General features: G+C 45.6%; 1 protein-coding gene across 3 annotated transcripts in view; it reads left to right on the top strand.

The window, feature by feature from the left end:
• The window catches only part of DMTF1 (cyclin D binding myb like transcription factor 1), a 56,193-nt gene that overhangs the window by 27,534 nt on the left and 9,295 nt on the right, over positions 1–19,364 (top strand). For 2 of the 3 annotated variants that reach the window (XM_083183091.1, XM_083183093.1), the window contains 5 exons: positions 518–669; positions 1,879–2,088; positions 3,501–3,580; positions 3,703–3,861; positions 10,498–10,863. In XM_083183091.1, coding sequence (XP_083039217.1) covers positions 518–669; positions 1,879–2,088; positions 3,501–3,580; positions 3,703–3,861; positions 10,498–10,863 — 967 coding nt within the window. The remainder of the gene's footprint in view (positions 1–517; positions 670–1,878; positions 2,089–3,500; positions 3,581–3,702; positions 3,862–10,497; positions 10,864–19,364) is intronic. The other variant, XM_083183092.1, reaches the window with a different exon arrangement.

The following is a 19,364-nucleotide window of genomic DNA, read 5'->3' on the forward strand; positions in this document are numbered from 1 at the left end:
GCCAGTGGGAGATGCTCGCCGGTGATTGAATGCCCCCTCAGACTTGTTTGCATACAGATATACAAGTATCACATGTTAAATTAATCTGTTCAGTTTCCTGGTGCATCCTAGTTGCATTGGATTACAAATCGTTCCTATATCTTATGGTCTGTAACAATGCTTCTAGTACTCATCAAAACATAGCAAATAGAAGAGCTGTAAGTTATGCACATAGGGGCTAAACAAAGATGCTCTGCCCCAAAATATTTTGTCCAAAATTACATCAAAGGTAAGAAGTATCTTGTGTTTCATGATTCCATTGTCAAACCCAAAGAATGGGAGTTATACACAAGGCAGCAGTGGAATAGTGCATGGTGAGATGAGGAGCAAGGGCAGCTCCTTATTCTGGTTTTGTTCCCTGAGAACTACGATATAGTGCATCTTATGCATCCGAGTAAAACAATAGAAAAATATGATAATCATTTATTTTAAATAAATATATAAAATATGTACCTTATGTTTTTTTTTTAAACGCTAGAATTACAGAGCTTGGGGTATTGGATGAAAATGACATTAACTGGGACATATTGGCAGAAGGTTGGAGCAGTGTCCGCTCACCTCAGTGGCTGAGAAGTAAATGGTGGACTGTCAAGAGACAAATCGCAAACCACAAGGATGTGTCCTTTCCAGGTAATGTACATTAGTACAAGACCTTCCTTTGGATCTTGTTGGATTTGTGATTAGACTAATTAGACTAAGAATTAACTAAGAATAAATGTTTTCACACAATAAGGATAATTATTAAGCCTTAATCCATGCACATTGAGCTAAATCACTTGATTTAAGATCCTTACAATGTGCATGTACTAGAACTTGTACTATAGCACAAGCAGAAAAACATTATGGTCTTGGTCTTTCTCCTATTTATTCTTTATTTTATATATGTACAACGTATGTGTGCAGGTCATAATGAGTATTTTGTTGGTGTGTGGAGCTCCCTGTTTTATCATAGAAAAGTAAATCTGCAACTCTTTTGACCACTCACCAATACACCAATATAGACCGTGCATGAATAAATAATGTAATTGTCATTTCCAGTTTGCTCCGCAGAAAGGATTTTAGCTTTGTCATCTATCCACATTGTATGTGATTAACAAGTGGATTGCAGTATGCAGAACTTATGGGGCCTAGACACATAGCGATTCCCAGGCATTTTCTAAGTGATCTCACTAGATTGTTTGGAAAATGCCTCCGTATGTAGGGGCCATAGTGATGCTCGGCACCGTGCATCGCTATTGCCCCGGCGACTAATAAATAGCATGCCAGTGTTCTCACAGAGATCTAGCATTGCTCATCTCCCCGTGTGTAGGCCCCTTAGGAGCACTGAGATAACTCTAAAAGTTATTTCTGGTTATCCTAGTTATCACACTTGTTATGCATTGTTTATGAAGTAATAAGAAGTTCATTAACTCAGCATTGGTATCACTTAATGAATATTAGGTTTACTCTTAACTTCATCATGAATTTTCAATGTCTTCTGCATATAACTATACTAATGTATTGCTAACAATCACCATTAACACAGTACATAAGGATTAAAAAGGGTTGAGTTTACCTGAAGGGTAAAAAAAAGGGGCAGACTAGATGGGCCAAATGGTTCTTATCTGCCGTCAAGTTCTATGTTTCTATGTTACTTTGAAATGTCTCACCAAAAATATTAGTCTGTTGGAACCTATTGCACAATCCATTAGTAAACATTAATTCTCTATTTACACAGTCATCCAATATAGCCCAGGCAGTTTAATAAACAGTTTGACACATGAGGAATTGATCTTCATTAATCAGAATGTGGTGCTTATTGGCAGCCTTGTTTAATGATAATTGTATTTATGTTGTCAGTGTTAATTAAAGGTTTGCGGCAGTTACATGAAAACCAAGCTACTCTCCTGGGCACTCAGGAGCTGGAGAGCAAAACGGACATCCAGTGTCATAGCGGCAACTCCAGCGTGCAGCATGTTCAGATAAGAGTAGCTCACTTGGAGGACAGCCCAGGCCTTCCACCGAGTTCATTGGCAGCATTGCAGATCCCTGTACAGATAACTCACCTTTGTAAGCACAGCTACAATCCTGTTTTTTTCCTTCCAATGCCAAGTGGGGCCTATTTTAGCAGCACAATCCATATTAAATCAGTCAAGATTTAGATGTTATTTTGGTACTTGTTTAGTTTCACGACGGCACTTCCCAGCAGATCGTATGCAAATCGCATCTGATATTTGCATACGATTCGATCTGCGATGCAATTTAGCACACGTCGGCGTGGAGTTGATTTTAGAAAGTGTGGCGAGCGCAGCATGCGACCGAGCCCGAAGTGCGGCGAGCGGACGTGAAAAACGAGCCCAAAGTGTGGCGAGGTGATGCGGAATACACATCAAGTAATGATGCTTCAGGCTATTTTTTCACATCCGCTCGCCACGCTTTGGGGTCGTTTTACGTGTCCCCTCGCGGGGCTCGCCGCACTACGGGCTCGGTAGCTCACTGCACTCACCACACTTTTTAACATCAACTCCACGCTGATGTGGATAGTGGGGTATAAACAGGTTGTGAGGACGCGTACCGCATCCGATCGCCACGCTTCGGGCTGATGTGGTAGTGTGGATGTGCTAAATCGCATCGCAGATCGAAACGTATGCAAATCGCATCCGATATTTGCATACGATTTGCATATGATTCATGAGCAAATTTCCATTATGTATTGGCTGATACAGAAATAATACTATGACCATTGATCACAAATGATACTTGTAACTGTGACAATCAACGCTAAAATCTGTAAACTTTGTGTTGCATGAGTAAGTGGAACCAGTCAGTGAGCTTTAAACCATTTTAGGGTGGTATTCAATCCCCGCTGCTATTTCTGACAGGGGAAATAGCGGTGGGTGCCCGACAGTATTGAAGAGGCAGATCGACAGAATGGGCCCGACTTTAAAAGCTGCCGAGCACGGCCCTGAATTGTCACAAACACGGCCGGATCTCAACAATTCACAGCAGTTTATGCAGACACGCCCCCTTTTCGCTTATCGGCAGGTGGGACATTGAATCCCGCCTGGGGATTTGCGGTTGAGCAAAACGAAAACGGGCCAGGGTCACTGCTGTCGGGACAGATTGCTAGTCGTAACCCAAGATTGAATACCCCCCTAAATCTTTTACATAAAGGCATATATAATGTGATTATAATTATCATATTTCAATGTTTTATAGTAGTCTGGACAGTCCATGCAATTATTGTATTTTTTTTTTTCTTTCTCTCTGAAATAATTTATTTTCTTATTAATTAATAAAATGGCAGTAGTTTAGATATATTTAGCAAATTTGTGGAGAAAACTATGTTTTTTACAACTTTTTTTAAGTTTAATTTTAGTGAATATTATGAGATACAAATTTGGCTGGTTAATGTTATAATCATTTCTATGGTTATCAATATGCTGGCATACATACTGTAGTAATGTTTCTATGTGTTATAGCCTCATCAGACTCCTCCTCTCCCGGTGCTGACCCAGAAACACTTTCTGGTGGAACACTTCAGACATTTGAGATCCTGCCAGTAAGTGCATGGAAAATGACCAATAAAATAGTACATTGTGTTCATAACTTTATTTGCATATACACATAGTTTCAGTGTCCTTTTGTTATATTGCAATTAACAAATTTCTTTATGTCTTTAAGTCCTTCTACTTACAGCCAAGTGGCACCACAGGGACATTTATCTTGCAGACGAGTTCCAGCCAAAGTCTTCCAGTAACATTAACCTCAAGCCCAGGTGTGACCTTGACATCAAACACCTCCCCAGCATCCCCAGAGCAGATTATTGTGCACGCCTTATCTGTGAGTAAGAGCACGCATGCTGATTACATGTATAATAACTGCAAAAAAAACCTAATTTACTGACGCCAGATAAATCAGTGACCGAAACAGAAATGCAGAATAGATGGTAAAATGATATACATTAAACACACAGTGCAAGTTGATTAAACTCATTTATGATGAGAAAGCCCATGATAATTAGGTTATAACCTATTATAAGCCTTTCCCTTTACAATTAAAATAAAAATTTCCTTTTATGTTTAAATGAGCAAATCTGGCTGTTAGTACCTTCAATTACCTATTTTGACTGTCAGAAGTTTAAAAAGAGGATTTTGGTACTTACCGGTAAATCCATTTCTCTGAGATCAGCAGGGACCACTGGAATCACTTCGGGTATTAGAGCTGGGAATGCTGGGAGCTAGGCACTTCTTAATATTAATTAGGGGATACTGGCTCCTCCCCTCTAAGACCCACAATCCCCCAGTGAGGAAATTGGCCCACCAGAGGAAAGGGTTACAGAAAAACATAAAAAAATCATAACCATACATACCACACGCAGGTATCGGACCGGGCTGCAACAGCAACCACAACAGGCAGAATCCAGCAGCCGGGCGGGTGTCCAGTGGTCCCTGCTGATCTCAGAGAAATGGATTTACCGGTAAGTACCAAAATCCTCTTTTCTCTGACATGCAGCAGGGACCACTGGAATCACTTCGGGGAGGTTCCAAAGACCAAGCCCCGGGAGGGAGAGTGCTGAGGATTCTGCAGAACCAGACGACCGAAGGTCGAAGCCGAAGCGGCAAAGGTATCAAACTGGTAAAATTTTACAAACGTGTTCTGAGACGACCAAGTGGCCGCTCTGCACAGCTGAGAGATAGAAGCCCCTCTCTCAGCGGCCCACGACGTACTCACCGATCTGGTAGAGTGCGCCGTCAAGGAGACAGAGGGCACCTGTCCCGCCTGAAGATAAGCACTACGGATCGTCCACTTGATCCATCGTGCAATTGTCTGTTTAGACGCAGGCCACCCCCTGCGGAAAGCGTCATAGAGCACAAATAAGGAATCCGATTTGCGTATAGACCTGGTTCTATTGACGTAAATCCGAAGGGCCCTGACCACGTCCAAAGAGGATTGTTCCGGAGAATCTCCCTGGAAAGCCGGCACCACAATAGGCTGGTTAATGTGGTATGAGGATACCACCTTCGGAAGGAACCCGGCCCGGGTACGCAGTTCTGCTCTGTCCTCGTGGAAAATTAAATACGGAGGCTTACAGGACAGAGCACTCAGCTCCGAAACCCGGCGAGCTGAGGCCAGGGCTAGCAAAAGCACTGTCTTCCAGCACAAGAACTTCAGTTCCACCCTGTCCAGTGGCTCAAAGGTCTCAGACCTCAAGAAGGCCAGTACCAAATCCAGATCCCAAGGAGCTGTGGGAGGTACGAAGGGAGGCTGGACCCGAAGAACCCCCTGAAAAAATGTTTGCACCTCAGGCATGAGGGCCAATCTTTTCTGAAAGAGGACAGACAGGGCTGAGACCTGGACCTTAAGCGAACCCAGTCTCAGACCACCGTCCAACCCTCTCTGTAAGAACAACAGAAGGCGGGACAACCTGAAGACCCGGAATGGCCAGCCCTTAGACTCGCACCAGCCCGCATATGAGCGCCATATTCTGTGATAATGCGCTGCTGAGGCGGGCTTTCGGGCCCTTAACATCGTAGGAATTACAGCTCTTGGAATTCCCTTCTCCCGCAAGACCTCGGTCTCAACAGCCACGCCGTCAAATGCAGCTGTGGCAGATTCTGATGAAAAAAGGGTCCTTGTAGAAGAAGATCCGGTCTGAGGGGCAACCGAACTGGCTCGTCTGCCAGTAACTTCTGGATGTCTGAGAACCACGTTCTGCGAGGCCACCAGGGCGCTATGAGAATAGCCTGCACTGGTTCCCTCTTGAGTCTCTTCAGTACCTGGCCCAGAAGTGGAAGTGGAGGGAACAGATAGACAAATCTGAACTCCCACGGCGTTGACAGAGCGTCTGCCGCTATGGCCTGAGGGTCTCTTGTACGTGCCACGTATGCTGGTAGCTGATGGTTCTTCCGAGACGCCATCAGGTCCACCTCGGGAACTCCCCATCTGTCGGTGAGCTCTCGAAACACCTCGGGGTTGAGAGACCACTCGCCTGGGTGTAGGTCCTCCCTGCTGAGGAAATCGGCCTCTAGATTTTCCCGACCTGGAAGGAATACCGCCAGCAGAATTACTCCTGACCGTTCCGCCCACTGAAGGATCTTCCCCACCTCCTTCATGGCCATGCTGCTTCTCGTGCCGCCCTGCCTGTTCACATAGGTGACTGCCGTGGCATTGTCCGATCTTATTTTTACGTGTCGACCCTGAAGGAATTCCTGGGCCTCCAGCAGAGCATTGTATATGGCTCTGATCTCCAAGACATTGATGGACAAGTGACTCTCCTGCAGGTCCCACCTGCCCTGGAGACAAAGGGGAAGCACTACGGCACCCCAGCCGCGGAGGCTTGCGTCCGTCGTCAACACAATCCAGTCCTGGACTGCAAACCGACGACCCTCTATCAAGTTACTCCTGTGTCGCCACCACAGTAGTGAATGTCTCGCCTCGGCCGACAAGTGGATCCTTCTGTGAAGATTCAGGTGCGAGCCCGCACCCTTCCTGAGAAGATCCCACTGAAACGGTCTTGAGTGGAAACGTCCCCACGTCAGCGCTGGGAAAGCTGCCACCATCTTCCCTAGAAGCTGCGTGCACAGGAGAAGGCTGATCTTTTGTGGAAGTAAGATCCTCTGAACCAAGATCGCCTGGATCTTGTCCTCCGGCAGGTAGATTCTCAGAGCCTCCATGTCTAGCCAAAGACCTAGAAACAGGATCCTCCTGGATGGGACTAGAGAGGATTTCTTGAAATTCATTATCCACCCCAGGCTGGTGAGCGTCTGAGTAGTTAACCTCGCCTGACTCTCCAGTAACTCCCTCGTTGGGGCCTTGATTAGGAGATCGTCCAAATAGGGGATTATGGTCACCCCCTGACACCTGAGGTATGCGATGGCCACAGATAGAGTTTTGGTGAATACTCTGGGCGCTGACGATAATCCGAAGGGCAGAGCCCTGAACTGAAAATGATCCCGACCGATGGCAAAACGGAGAAAGGCCTGGTGAGAAATCCAAATCGGGATGTGTAGGTAAGCATCTTTGATATCCAAGGATATCATGTACTCCCCTGGCTCCAACGAGGCAATCACTGAGTGGATTGATTCCATCTTGAATGGTTGATAAGAGACTAACCGATTCAAAGGCTTCAGGTTGAGAATGGGCCTGACTGACCCATCCGGCTTGGGGACTACAAAGAGGGTTGAGTAGTACCCTGTGTTCCTCTGAGCTGCTGGGACCGGCATGATGACCTGAGCCTCCAGCAAGATCCGAATGGCCTCTAGCAGGCTCGCTCTCTTTTCCTGAGCTGATGGTAGAGCCGTTGTGAAGAACCGTACCGGAGGAGTGGAATCGAACTGAATTCGGTATCCCTCTGAAACTACCCTGCGAACCCAAGGATCCTCCGACAGGGAGAACCATTGGGTTCCGAAGGCCAACAGACGGGCACCTACCGGTAAAATATTGACGGAAGCTGGTAAACCGTCATGCCACCGGCTTCTGCTGGGGCTTAGGGTCCTGGACTCTTGGAGCAGCCTGGGGACGGGCTCTGGCCCTGGAACCTCTGGACGACTGGAAGCCTCTTCCTCTGCCCCGAAAGGGGCGCTGGGTCTGAAAGGACGGACCTGCGAACTGTCGCCTAGGAGGGGGAGGAGCTGCAGACGGTAGGAAGGCCGATTTTCCCCCCGTCGCCTGTGAGATCCATTTGTCTAATTCAGGCCCGAAGAGGATGTCCCCAGAAAAGGGAAGTCCCTCCACAGCCCTTTTAGATTCCGCATCCGCCTGCCAAGAGCGAAGCCAGAGAGCTCGCCTCGCAGAAATGGCGCTAGCTGAGATTCTAGAAGAAATTAAGGATACATCCTTAGCAGCCTCTCCTAAGAACATAGCCGACTCCTTAATGTGTTCGGCTAGGCGGCGTAGCTCCTCCATAGGTATACCGGTTTCCAACCCCTCAATGATTAACTCCGCCCATTTGACATTTGCCCTATTTACCCAGGCCGAAACTATAGCCGGTCTGAGTTGAGTCCCTGCTGCTACATAAATGGCCTTGAGGGTAGCCTCCATCTTTCTATCTGAAGGATCCTTCAAGGCCGAAGCCCCAGGGACTGGCAGTGTCGTCTTCTTGGACAGCCGGGAAACTGAGGTGTCCACAGGCGGTGGAGTTTCCCACTTGCTTAGAGCGGCTGGCTCAAAAGGATACAGAGAAGGAAAACGTCTGGGAATCTGGAACCGCTTGTCCGGGTTCTTCCATGCTGCCACAAGCTGATCCTGATTTGGACAGGGAAAGACCACTGATGTTCTCTGAACCCCGCCAAACAGATCAAACTCCTGCGGCTCTGGTCTAGGATCCTCCGGTAAACGAAGCACCTCCTTTACCGCCATAATAAGAGCCTCTATACCTAAAGGTGTCGGCTCTCCCTCAGGAATGGCATCCTGAACCTCTTCCCATTCACCATCCTCCATTTCATGAAATGGATCCTGTTCCTTCTCTAAATCATCCTCCACAATAAGAGCCTGATAAGGTCGCTTATTGGCAGATGTAGAGGGCCTCTCTGGTCTGCTCATGGAGCTAGCTAACCCCTCCACAGACCTTGCTAGGGCTGTAGCCCACGAAGGCTCAGCTCTGCGAGCCAGCGCCAACTCAGAAGTGAGCTTGGACATAGTACCTACCAAGGTTGAGGCCCACTGGGGCGCCTGAGACCCCGCCAGTGATGCAGATTCAGCACCTGAACATGACTGACAAACAGTGGCATTTCCCTCAGCTGTGTATTGAGAAAACTTTGCTGTACAAACAGTACAAGCAAAAACCTTCTGAGAGGCTTTGGACTTGCCCGTCATGATCCCTGCTCGCCCGGTCCAATAACAGCGCGCGATACAGGCTTACACACACACACACACTGAGTACAGATACACCTCTCACAAACCAAAAACCTCAGGGTTCTGTGAGACCTGGAGGAGAATGAGCCCTGTTAACACCAAGACCAATACAGCGCAAAACACTGTATCAGTAATAAACTTTCTTCCGAGCCTTCTAAGCTGCAGTGACCTGTGAACAGGAAAGAGTCAGCCTTACTGTGTATCTGCGTAATGCCCGCGCCATGCCCGCCTCTGTTGAATAGCGAGTCCCCTCTCCCTCTTACCTAGCCAGCCTGTACAGACCTGACAGCGTCCAGAGCCACCCGCTTGCTAGCGCTCCTCCGTGTAATGCCTCCGGCACTTAGTTCTGCCGAGTGGGACCTGTACACAAGGACGCGCCGTCCGCAAGATGGCGGCGCCTCACAACGCTGCAGAGGAACAACGCACAGCGCGGCAGACGGAGAGCAGGGGACGGCGTGTGGAAAGTGCGCTCAGCGCATTACTCACCACCGGAGGCTTCCACTTCGTGACTGGCGTCCCCTTTGCTGGAGGGGCGGCAGGAACACGGAACCCGTGCAGGCAGGCACCTTTAACGAGGTCCTGACTGACGACCTGGATATCCAGGGGCGCTGAATGCCCAGACCCACACCTTTCAATAGGTGGGGAAGGGATTCACAATAGCTACCAAGTGAAAAGTACTCTTTTAAAAAAATAGAGCAAAAAGCTTGAAAAATGTGCAGGAGCAGAAAAAACTGTGACCTAACTCCCTGGCACAATTTTCTCACTGGGGGATTGTGGGTCTTAGAGGGGAGGAGCCAGTATCCCCTAATTAATATTAAGAAGTGCCTAGCTCCCAGCATTCCCAGCTCTAATACCCGAAGTGATTCCAGCGGTCCCTGCTGCATGTCAGAGAAAAATGCTGTTTCTTAAGTTGAAACCATATAAAATATATTGTGGAAATGTGTGGAATGAGTTTACCTATCTAATTCATATATACAGATGAAATTGTTACAGCCTTGCTTACATAGGGCCGATGCACTAAGCTTCAAAAGTAATACAATGGAGTGTGATAAACAGCCAGCCAATCCGCTCCTACCAGCCATGTCACAGACTGTGTTTGAAAACTCTCAGGCAGGAGCTGATTGGTTGGTTGCTTATCACTCTACATGTTATCACTTTCGAAGCTTAGTGCATCTGGTCCATAGTGAGACTACTGGATCCTGATATTTGCAGTTGTGAGCGTATGTATGCTGCCGAGATCCATTTGGTTCTATGGGAAAGCCGAAGCTGCAAATGGATCATGGCCTTCTTTGGCATAGAAGCTACATTAGGTGTGCACATCACAGAAGCAAACACTGCAAGGCAGTAGCAGGACTCATCTGCAGTGGCATCACAAGGTGTGTACGTGCCACACCTGGGTGTCACCCCTCAGCGGGCTTCTTAGCGTGTACACCATGCAGTGTAGGAGCTTTCAGCACAGTAACAACAATCGCATCCTAATGTTATGACTCTATTGAACCTATTATTTTGTACAATTTATAATTTAGGCAGTTTTTTTCTTTATTACGAATAATAGCAGACAGGACTGAATTTCTTATTCCACAGATTAACCTTTCACCTTTCCTACCCTGCATCTGTTCACAGCCCGAGCACCTCCTGAACACAAATGACAATGTCACAGTCCACTGTCATACACCTGGCATTATTATTCGCACACTTGCTTCTGATGAAATATCTGCACCGCTTTGTCAGACTGAGGTTTCTATTGATTCGGACTTGCAGCAGAATGATCTGCAAAATCCTTCGCATTCTATAGACACAGACTCTCTGTCCCAGGAGATCCAGCACACTGACATAACCCTCAGCCACGACTCTTTGTATTGTACTGAGCAATCATTAAAGATGAGGGTGAGGAGCAACACAAAACTGTCGCATCATCCTGAAACGAGTGAAGATATCTCATGTGCACGCATAAAGTCAGATGACTTGGCGGAAAGCTATGAGAAAGAAGTAAGTATTGCCAAATTATGTCACTGAGGCATTAGATGCACTGCATCAAGTATCTGCTTATATTTTTCTGGGAACATCATAATGATCAATGAACACACATATATATTCAAGTTACTTTTTTTGTGCTATTTGAGATTAACAATACATTTTTCCCACATCGTACAGAACTTTCCAATTGTAAAGCACAATGGAATATGCTGCGCTATATAAGAAACTGTAAATAATAATAATAACTCACAGGGAGGGAAAACCATAGAATATCTGGGACAGGAGAAGAATCCCTTTTAACTTGACAAAAAAAATAATGTGGCCATATGCTTTTGAAGAAACACCAATGTGGATAATTTTTTGAGTGGTTCCCGCACAGGATTCACCACCTTGACAATAATTTAGGTCGAGATAAGTGGCGGATACAATTCTGGAATTATCCAAATCCCAATTAAATAACCTGAATAGTAAGTCAGTGTTGTATTTCAAAAGGGTTGGAGGTGCTCCCCTGAGTCAGAAATAGCATATATCACACATGTAGGAAAAAGAAGACTCTTTTTTGGGGGCACACTTTGAATGGATGGCATATGTGTCAAAAAATATACTTTTATATACAATGGGTAATTAATGGTTTAAAACTTAACTTTTAATAGTCAAATTATAAGATAGAGTGATCTCAGAACATGAGATACATTGAAAGACACACAACACATACAAACATTGATTTAAAAGGCAAAATCACCCGCCTTATTATTATTATTATTATAATTTTATTTATAAGGCGCCACAAGTGTTTCGCAGCGCCGTACAATGAAACAATACAGGGAGACAAAACTTGGCATAACATTGAATAAATAACAAAAATAGAGCACAAATAAAGAGCGCCACAGTTCAATACACATTACAGCTTAAATATAAGTAGTGAGGACTCAATCAACATACTATAAGAGGCTTGAGGCCAATGATGGAGGTGAGTATGCAGACGAAGATGGTCACTGAGTGTTTGAGTATAGGATAGCTGTGAGTGAAATGTGAAGAGAAGTGGGCTTTGACAACTGGAGGGAAGAGAGCCCTGCTCGGAGGAGCTTACAATCTAGTAGGGCTTGTTCACATCCTGATGTGAACAAGCCCCAGGGAGGGGCGAGACGCATCTTCCTTGCCCCCTGGCAACTTTACTACACCCCTGTCAATCTAAGCGTATCAAGGACCGGCTTCCTGGCAGACTGATCTTGTGTAAGCCACTTAGAATACCTGGCGCTTGCGGCTCGGCTACCACTACACTCCGCAGACTGTGAAGCTACAAACAGCCTGCTATCCCGGCGCTTCCTGTCCGACTACACGCTAATAGGAAATTCATGCCTATGACGATACATATGGACAGAATGGGTCCGCATCAGATGGCGCTTATCAGATAAGACACAAGCATTATTACTATTGCATCTAACCAACTGAGTACTTTGTTAAAATTCTCTTAAAATCTGTATCTTTATTTAAACCCTCTTTCACTCACGAAACTGGCCATAAACACACTGCACTGTTTAAATGAGCAACAGTGACATTCAAGTACAGTTTTCACGTGAGCAGCAGAAGGATTCTTCATGGCCAAATCTTTACCTCTGTCATGATTCCTTTTCTCCACTGCCTCTCCAAACAATCATCCTCTGGTTCATGATGTTTGGGGTTACTGGGAGCGACTAAAGGCAAATCTTGACACTATAGTATCCAACTCTCAAATTGGACGCTTTTCCAATCTAAAATTGTGCCCACTTTATCTCTCCAATACTTTACCTCTCTATGCTAAACTTTTTATTTAATCTTCTCTCTCATTCACTGGTACGGTCTGGTAATGGTTGCTATGACTTAATTGTGCAACAGCCAAAGCCGGATACCGTTTACAGGAACAGCAGAAAGATCTTTTTCTTTGGCCAATTTCAGGCAATACATTATCTCTCCTCTGTTCTCTCATCCGTCATCCAATATATATTTGTATATGATGATAAGACAGCAGATACAGAGTGAGAAACCAGATACTGTAGCCATCTTTTTGTTTCCTTTTCTGTATGTAAAGGGCCAATGAATTATTACTAAATATCTAGACACATATGTATGCTTTAAATTGATAAAACACGGTTACATACAAATGTTCTGAAGTGATTATAAATAATGTGTCCTAGTTAAGCGTTGATACTTTTTTATTGCGGATCAGATTTAACTTAAAATGAGAATATATTATCTGCATACCAGGTGTTACTGTATAATACTCAAATTATAAAGCAGTAGTTATCACTGACCATATAAACAAATTGCTGACTTATTATCTCTGACACTAAATTGTCTACATCGGAGATCATTTAACGTTTCTGCTTTGCTTAGATTTTTGCCATCCAATTATTACAATCAGGGGTGTAGTTTAGTATTTCCGCTTTTAAGGCGGGTGATTTTGCCTTTTAAATCAATGTTTGTATGTGTTGTGTGTCTTTCAATGTATCTCATGTTCTGAGATCACTCTATCTTATAATTTGACTCTATTAAAAGTTACGTTTTAAACCATTAATTACCCATTGTATATACAGTATATTTTTTGACACAAATGCCATCCATTCAAAGTGTGCCCCCAAAAAAGAGTCTTCTTTTTCCTACATGTGTGATATAAGAAACACCAATGCCCAGCATTACAGTTACAATCACCCATAGTCAATGATGATATAGTATATCTGCACTTTTCCATTTGCCAGACATCAAATGGTAATCCAGTATATGGATTGTGTAACTATGGTTCCCCATCCTCAGTACAGTATCGTTGTAGAGAAGCAATGTGCCCTTTGCCTCCTCACCCATAACATAAAGATGTCACTCCTAGTGGACAGGGCTGCAAGGTGTCTGCCTTGCTCATCCCTTGATGGTCCGGGTGGCGCTGCTGGTTGCAAGGTGCTGTTCCGTGCTGTTAAATTGTATAATAATTATTGTATCATAGTAATGTTATATAGTAGCACTTTTTGCATTTAACAAATTACGCTACTTGTTTCCTAGCACGGCGCCCAATTTTTTCATCTTATGGCATCTTCTGCCATCGCATCGCATGCCATATAGCCGCATGTGATGCAATGCAATACGATTTTTTATTGTATAAGCACCCTAATGGGTGATTACAATGTTAAAAGCAGCCCCAATACGATTTTTTATTGTATAAGCACCCTAATGGGTGCGTACAATGTTAAATGCACCCCCACGCCACCCTGTGACCTGGGTGGGCCAGTGGAGGGTGCTGGAAACAGGAATCAAGGTTGTTTGATGTATCATGAGGAAATGCACTGGGACACAAGGGGACAGTTGTGGAGAGCAGGAATAGGTGCACGGAGTCTAACTCGCTGGTGGTGGTCACCAGGGAGCCCCGCAAGGAGCTTTGAACTTAGCTGCGCCCGACGAGCAGGTCGCAGCCCCTTGTCCTGGTCCTCTGGAACAAGCTGATTGGTGACAGAGGACTCTGGGGTATGTATACTGGAAGTCTTGAAAGTCTTGGAGTTCAATGATTGTCAATCTGGAAACTGAGAGGGTTATTGGTCATTGGCGTGGAAGCTGTTGATGACAGGAGGCATCGGCCTGGAAGGCAGGATGGTTGCTGACGACCTGGGAGCCGGAGATAAAGGTGGCCATACACACGCAGATTTATCTTCAGATCTGGCTGGTTGGAACAAAACCTGGTTATGGATGAGAGCAAATGACAGTGGCCCATTTTCTTGGAAATGCTGGAAAACTGACAAACTGTCACTCATCCATAACCAGGTTTTTGTTCCAACCAGCCAGATCTGAAGATAAATCTTACTAGTGTATGGGCACCTTAAGTATCAGTTTCCTGGGAGCCGGTGACAGTTGTTGGCTGCCTGAGAGCCGGAGATGCCTCTTGATGGCCTGGGAGTCAGAGAGGGATGTCGACTATCAGGACATAGATGGACTTGTTGCAAGTAGTTGGTATGGGAAGAGGTAGCTTGCCTGGGAGCCAGCGGTGACCTCTGCTGGTGATGGCTGGATGCAACTCAACCGCTGAGATGAAATATGCAGGAGACAAACTGGCAGGTGGTGGGTTAACCACCAACAGTATTGGAGCAGAAGCAGCAGGTCACAGGTGGTATAATGCTGGAGCATATGATAGCCTGGAGCCTAGGAACTCTGGAGACAAGCACACAGGGAACAGAACAGTTGTTGAAGGCAATTTGGAATGCCATGAGCCTTGCTAATATCCCCCTTGCTCAGATGTGATTGACTACAAGCCACTTTAGCAATCAGAACCAGGAAGTACCTGTGTACACCTTGGTGTACAGGTCAGAGTTCAGGACAGCGAGCAGTGCAATTAGTTCAGCCTTTCAGATGACCACAGGTGTCATGGCGGCACCCATACAGCAATGGACCAGCATGGAATCGGTGTGGGATGCCAAACAGGGACCAGAGGGACACAGGGGACACCGCACCATGGATCGCGGCTGAAGGAAACACAAATATTCCTGACTGTGATATTTAACAAATTCCTGCTGTAGAACCGGAATCCCCTCAATCCTTTTTTACACAAAAGAAGTCCGTAATCACTTTTCCCAACTCCAGTGTTTTTGATGATCTGTTTAAACAACCCTGGTCTAATCCTGATAAGACATTTCCAATTTCCAAAAAGTTGTTGTCTACCTTTCCTTTTGCCGCTGAGGGCAGAAAGCATTGGGAAATCCCACCTGTGGTGGATACTTCTGTATCGCGGTTATAAAAAAAAGACAGTACTACCAGTTTCAGGGGCCTTGAAGGAACCGGCAAATAGGAAAATAGAGAGCACACTCAAATCTATTTATACAGCCACAGGAGAGTCCAATCCTATTATTGCTGGCTGTTGGATGTCTCATGCCATACATTCATGGGCTGGTCAGCTACAGGAGGGCTTAGTGGGGGACAAGACCCTAGTAGAAATGGTACAACACATTCAGGGCACAGCACATGTCATCTGTGACTCCTTTAAGGAGGTTGACGCTATTAATGCCACAACTTCTATGATGGCGGCGTCTGTAAGCAGAGCCCTATGGATTAGACAATGGTCTGCTGACTCAAAGAATTGTGTGGAAACTTTACTGGGGAATGGCTTTTCTGAGCTGAATTAGGCACCTGGATCTCTAAGGCTATGGCAGGAAAGTCGATCCTCCTCCCGTCCGCGGCCACACCAGCTAGGCATTGGTATCCGGGACCTTCTCTTCAGTCTTTTTGAAGCCCTATGTTCAGGGGAAGGGCCCGGGGTGCTTTCAATGCTGTCAGGGGCATCAGAGGGAAGCCACATAAGCCTGCTGCCTCTGCTACACAGGATCAGAACACTAGCTTTGCCTCTTCAAAATCCTCAGCATGATGCCAGCCCTCCATCGGTGGGGGAACTCAAGGTGTGGGCCCGTTCAAGGTTTTTCGCTTCGGTTTGGCAAGTCTCTTGTCAGGATTCCTGGGTGAAATAGATAATCTCCCAGGGATACAGACTAGAGCAGTGGTAGCCAACTCCAGTCCTCCAGTCCAACCTAGTTGCTGCACTCATTACTCACTTCACTTGTGATTCTGTGAGGAGATCTGGAAAACATTAACTGTTGGTAGCTCTCGAGGACTGGAGTTGGCTACCCAGGACTAGATTTTATACAAATTCCCACAAGAAAATTTTTCAAAACAAGTCTCCCAGTTCCTCCGGAGTTAAGAACATTATTTCTAAACGCTATTCAGAAGTTGACAAAAGCTCAGGTTGTTATACCAGTCACTCCTCTAAGTGGGTGCAGGGGTTTTACTCAAGCCTATTCATGGTACCAAAACCTTGCAGACTATTGGAGGGTCAGAGGTTCGGAATTCAGAACTGGATCCTCCTCACGAAAGATGTGAGTCTGAGAGATTGGGGCGCTGTAACTTAGGGACTCCAGTTCCAGGCCAAGTGGCAGACACATGAGTAATCTCTCCCGATCAACATATTTAATCTTCGGGCAATATAAAATGCCCTGATTGAAGCGGAAAGTCTACTTCGAAATCAGCCCATCCAGGTCCAGTTGGACAACACCACTGCGTGGCTTATGTCAACCGACCAGGCGGAATGAAAAGCAGGGCCTGTATGAAGGAAGTGTCCAAGATTCTCAGATGGGCAGAATGGCATGTGTTGGCAATTTCAGCTGTGTTCATCCTGGGTGTGGGGATCTGAGAGGCGGATTATCTGAGCCGCTATGATCTACACCCGGGGGAGTTACACCCAGATCGGGAACCAAAGGGGAGTACAAGTTTCTCACATGGAAGACAGTTGTGCTTTTGGCTTTGGCCTCAGCAAGGCACGTGTCTGAATTGGGGGCTTTATCTTGCAAAAGTCCTTATCTGACCTTTTACGAGGATAGAGCTGAACTCAGGACCTGCCAGAAGTTTCTGCTGAAGGTGCTGATGCTTCATTTTAAATCAGCAGATTGTGGTGCTGGCAAGGTCTGAGACGTCTTCCATATTTTCAACGAACAGCTAGGGTTTGTAAGATGGATACTCTTTTCGTGTTGTATGACGTGAAAAAGAAGGGATTTCCTGCATCAAATCAGTCTATTGCTAGATGGATTCGGCTAACTATCCAGCTGGCATATGCTTCAGTGGCTTTGCCTGTTCCACAGTCGGTTAAGGCCCATTCTACTAGATTGGTGGGGGTCATCCTGGGCGGCTGCTCGGGGTGCCTTGCAATTGTGCCAGGCCCCTATGTGGTCTGGGAAGAATACATTTGTCAAGTTTTACCAATTTGACACACTAGCAAATGAGGATACCCAGTTTGGACGGGAGGTGCTGCAGTCATCTTCCCAAGTTCTGGAAGCTTTGGGACGTCCCCATTATACTAAGCTACCCCAGTATCCCTTATGGATGCCAGAGAAAATGGGATTTTAATTACTTTTCTTCTTCCTACTTCACACAATGGCTCTCTCCCACTTATAGTAGACAGGTAGTTTTTCCCTAGGACACTGCCCCTCCTCTTCTCACTCCCCTATATCATCCAGCTCCTCCCCATTGCTACTAGTCTTTTTTTCTGTCTCCTTAGGTATTGCAGGTGTTATTTTATTTTCCTTACCTCCAGTAGGCTTGTATGCTGCTGGTCCTGGGCAGTGCGGGGTTGGCGATGCTTCACCTGGGCGGCAGCATGGACAGTTTTAAACTATGGAGGAAGCTTCTCAAAAAGCCACTGTATCGCTGCCCAGGAAAGTCCTCAGCTGAGGACTGTTTTTTATTTATTATCTATTTTTGTTTGCAAAGGATAGATTAGTTAGTGTGCCTTCTGCTGCTAAGAACAAGGTTTCCAAGAAAAAGCAGTCTGCCAGGATGTGTGCGGTTTGTGATAAATGCTTTTGTGGGTGAAGAGTCTTTGTGTCAAGATTGTGTTAAAGATTCTACAGCTGGTGCTGGCATGTCGTCTCAATCGAATGTGCTTATGTCATGAATAAAGAGGAACTTTGTTACTAAAGAAGAGTTTCAGAGTAATAAAAGGTCCAGATCGCAGACAAGTCTGGAATATGACTTGGAGTTTGGGGTTAAAGATACTGGGTCTGATGACGGAGGTTTCTTTGCTTCCAGTGCAGAATCTGGTGAACTGGTTGAAGAGGACCGTATCTTTAATTTGGAGCTAGTTGAGGTTGTCCTTAAGGATCTATATAAGACTTTGAATTGTAAACAGCTAGTGAAAACTGACTATGATGCCTTATTTGAGGATCATAACGTGGTTAAGGATATCATGACTAAAGAGTGGGCCAATGCAGATAAGAGTATTGGTTGAAGCATGTTGATCGCATATATTTTATTGACGATGAGGAATTCATAAAGTGGTGTAGCATCCCAAAAATTGATGTGACTGTATCAGAGAGGTCACTACAAGAACAACCATTCCCTTACACCAGTGGTTCTCAAACTGTGTGCCGCGGCTCCCTGGGGTGCCTCGGGACACATGCAGGGGTGCCCTGGGTTGGTAGTCCAGGACCAACTCAAATTATTAATGGTTAATTATTTATGAGCAAAAGCAATGCTGGTGGCTGCCCTTAATAAAATGTGTACAAACAGAAGCAAATCCTGTCCTTTACCACATACCTGACCCAAAGAATCACATATAAACCCAAATCAAATTATTTCCTGAGGCAAAACTTTAGACAAGCTAGATCATATAGGCCTGGTAGGCCATTTCGGGAGAGGTATGCGTCAGGGCATTTTTTCATCAATCAATTAAAAGAGGCATCCAAAAACAGTGACGGATCATATCTTGTGGAAAAGGTTCCAGTAGCAGGGAGACTGCTAAAGTTTGCTCAAAATTGGAAGCAGGACAGATGGATGTTAGAGGTGGTCTCCAATGGGTATCGGCTAGAATTTCTTTCAAAACCCAGCCAGGAAAGATTTTGAAATTCAAAGCTCCCCAGCCCAGGGTCAGAGAGGGAAGCTTTAAAGTCAAGCATAAAGGATCTAGTAGACTCAGGAGCAGTCAAAGTGGTCCCAGAAGAGGTTTAGTCTTCTATTCT

The sequence above is a fragment of the Crinia signifera genome, chromosome 4 (assembly GCF_055691185.1).
Source record: "Crinia signifera chromosome 4, ASM5569118v1, whole genome shotgun sequence".
Classification (NCBI taxonomy): domain Eukaryota; kingdom Metazoa; phylum Chordata; class Amphibia; order Anura; family Myobatrachidae; genus Crinia; species Crinia signifera.